At 59.5% G+C, this 1,665-nt stretch overlaps 1 protein-coding gene across 1 annotated transcript in view; it reads left to right on the plus strand.

Annotated features, from left to right (window-relative positions):
* DNAH2 (dynein axonemal heavy chain 2) overlaps nucleotides 1–1,194 on the plus strand; it is a 106,025-nt gene extending 104,831 nt beyond the window's left edge. The window contains exons 83-86 of the mRNA XM_043903749.1: nucleotides 12–188; nucleotides 294–368; nucleotides 553–703; nucleotides 839–1,194. Of these exons, the coding sequence (XP_043759684.1) occupies nucleotides 12–188; nucleotides 294–368; nucleotides 553–703; nucleotides 839–993 (558 nt within the window). The 3' untranslated portion in view covers nucleotides 994–1,194. The remainder of the gene's footprint in view (nucleotides 1–11; nucleotides 189–293; nucleotides 369–552; nucleotides 704–838) is intronic.
* The last annotated feature ends 471 nt before the right edge of the window (nucleotides 1,195–1,665 follow it).

The raw sequence follows: 1,665 nt of genomic DNA on the forward strand, positions 1-1,665 counted from the left end.
TCCTGCTCCAGGCCTACCCCTCACAGAAGCCATTGGCCTCATGGACCCGGGACTTGGCCATGCGTGTGGAGCAGTTTGAGATGTGGGCCAGCCGCGCACGGCCTCCTGTGATCTTCTGGCTCTCTGGCTTCACCTTTCCCACTGGCTTCCTCACTGCCGTGCTGCAGTCTTCAGCTCGTCAAAACAATGTGAGCCACATGGACAATGTGATGGGAACGGATACTGATGATAAGTACTTGCTCTTCTCTCTGTGTGTGGGAGGATCCTCCCTTATTCTCACCTTCAATCTCCAGATTTCAGTGGACAGCCTCTCTTGGGAGTTTATCGTTTCCACTGTGGATGACAGCAACCTAGTGTATCCACCCAAGGTGGGTGCCACATGTGCTTAGGGTTCTGAGCAGAGGGGAGTCTGGTGGAGGAGGAGGGGCTGGGAGCAAAGGTGGGAAACGACTGGTTGAGAGGGAGGGGAGGAGAGAGGTGGCAGGACAGGGGTGGGGGCATTGGCAATTGAGGGCCTGGATTTACCCCCAGCCTGTCCCCATGTCTTCCCAGGACGGTGTCTGGGTTCGGGGTCTATACCTGGAGGGTGCTGGCTGGGACCGGAAGAACTCCTGCTTGGTGGAGGCAGAGCCCATGCAGCTTGTCTGCCTCATGCCCACCATCCACTTCCGGCCTACTGAGAGCCGCAAGAAGAGTGCCAAGGGTGGGACAGTTTGCCCGCCCCCTCCCTAGTTTCCATCCTAACCCAGCCTCCACCCCACCCTCCCCCCACACCTGCTCCTGCCCTGCTCTTCCAGCGGCTCCAGGGCCTGGTTCATTCGGCTCCCCTTTCCTGCAGGCATGTATTCCTGTCCCTGCTATTACTATCCCAACCGGGCCGGCACCTCAGACCGCGCATCCTTCGTCATTGGCATCGATCTCCGCTCTGGGACCATGACCTCTGATCATTGGATCAAGAGGGGCACTGCTCTACTCATGAGCCTGGATAACTGAGAGGGCCTCCTCTTCTTTCCGTTTCGGGGGTGGGGGTCGAGGACTCCAGGAGCCAAGGCTGATAACGTACCTCGGACAGAGGCTAGGATTCACTCAGTCCTTGACCTCGGTTGAATTTGTCGCGTGATGAGGCCCTGGTAATACCTAGTCGTGTTAATCGTGAAGAATTGTATCGGAGCTCAGCTCAGTAAAACACCCCGACCACACGCCTCAAGTCTCTCAATGGGATGGTTGGAGCTTGGGGGGAGGGGGGGTGGTTGGGAGGAAGCCCAGGCCTTACGGAGGATGAGAGCTCCTGTGGGCTGCTGCCGGATAGAGAAAGCAGCAAGGGAAGTGGGAGGTCTTGGGAGGGAGAGGAGGCGTGGCCTCAGCGAATGGGCAGGGCAGTGGGGCCTAAAGAAGGTGTGGCTAAATCTCTGGGCAGGACTCGAGCTGGTGGGGCGGGGCTTACTTTGGAAGGGCGCGTGATCCAAATGGAATAGGGGTTTGTCAGTCAGGGATCCGTGCTGGACCCCGTACCTTGCACCTTGAACCCTGCACCCCGCATTCGGCATCCTATTCGGCACCTGTGCAGAGGCGAGCGGGGCCGGCAGAAAGCGGGGCGGAGCCCGGGAAAGGGACTCCGGCGCGAGAAGGGGCGGGACCATGAGAAGGGGGCGGGGCTGGGGCGCG

The sequence above is a fragment of the Cervus elaphus genome, chromosome 5, assembly GCF_910594005.1.
Source record: "Cervus elaphus chromosome 5, mCerEla1.1, whole genome shotgun sequence".
Lineage (NCBI taxonomy): Eukaryota > Metazoa > Chordata > Mammalia > Artiodactyla > Cervidae > Cervus > Cervus elaphus.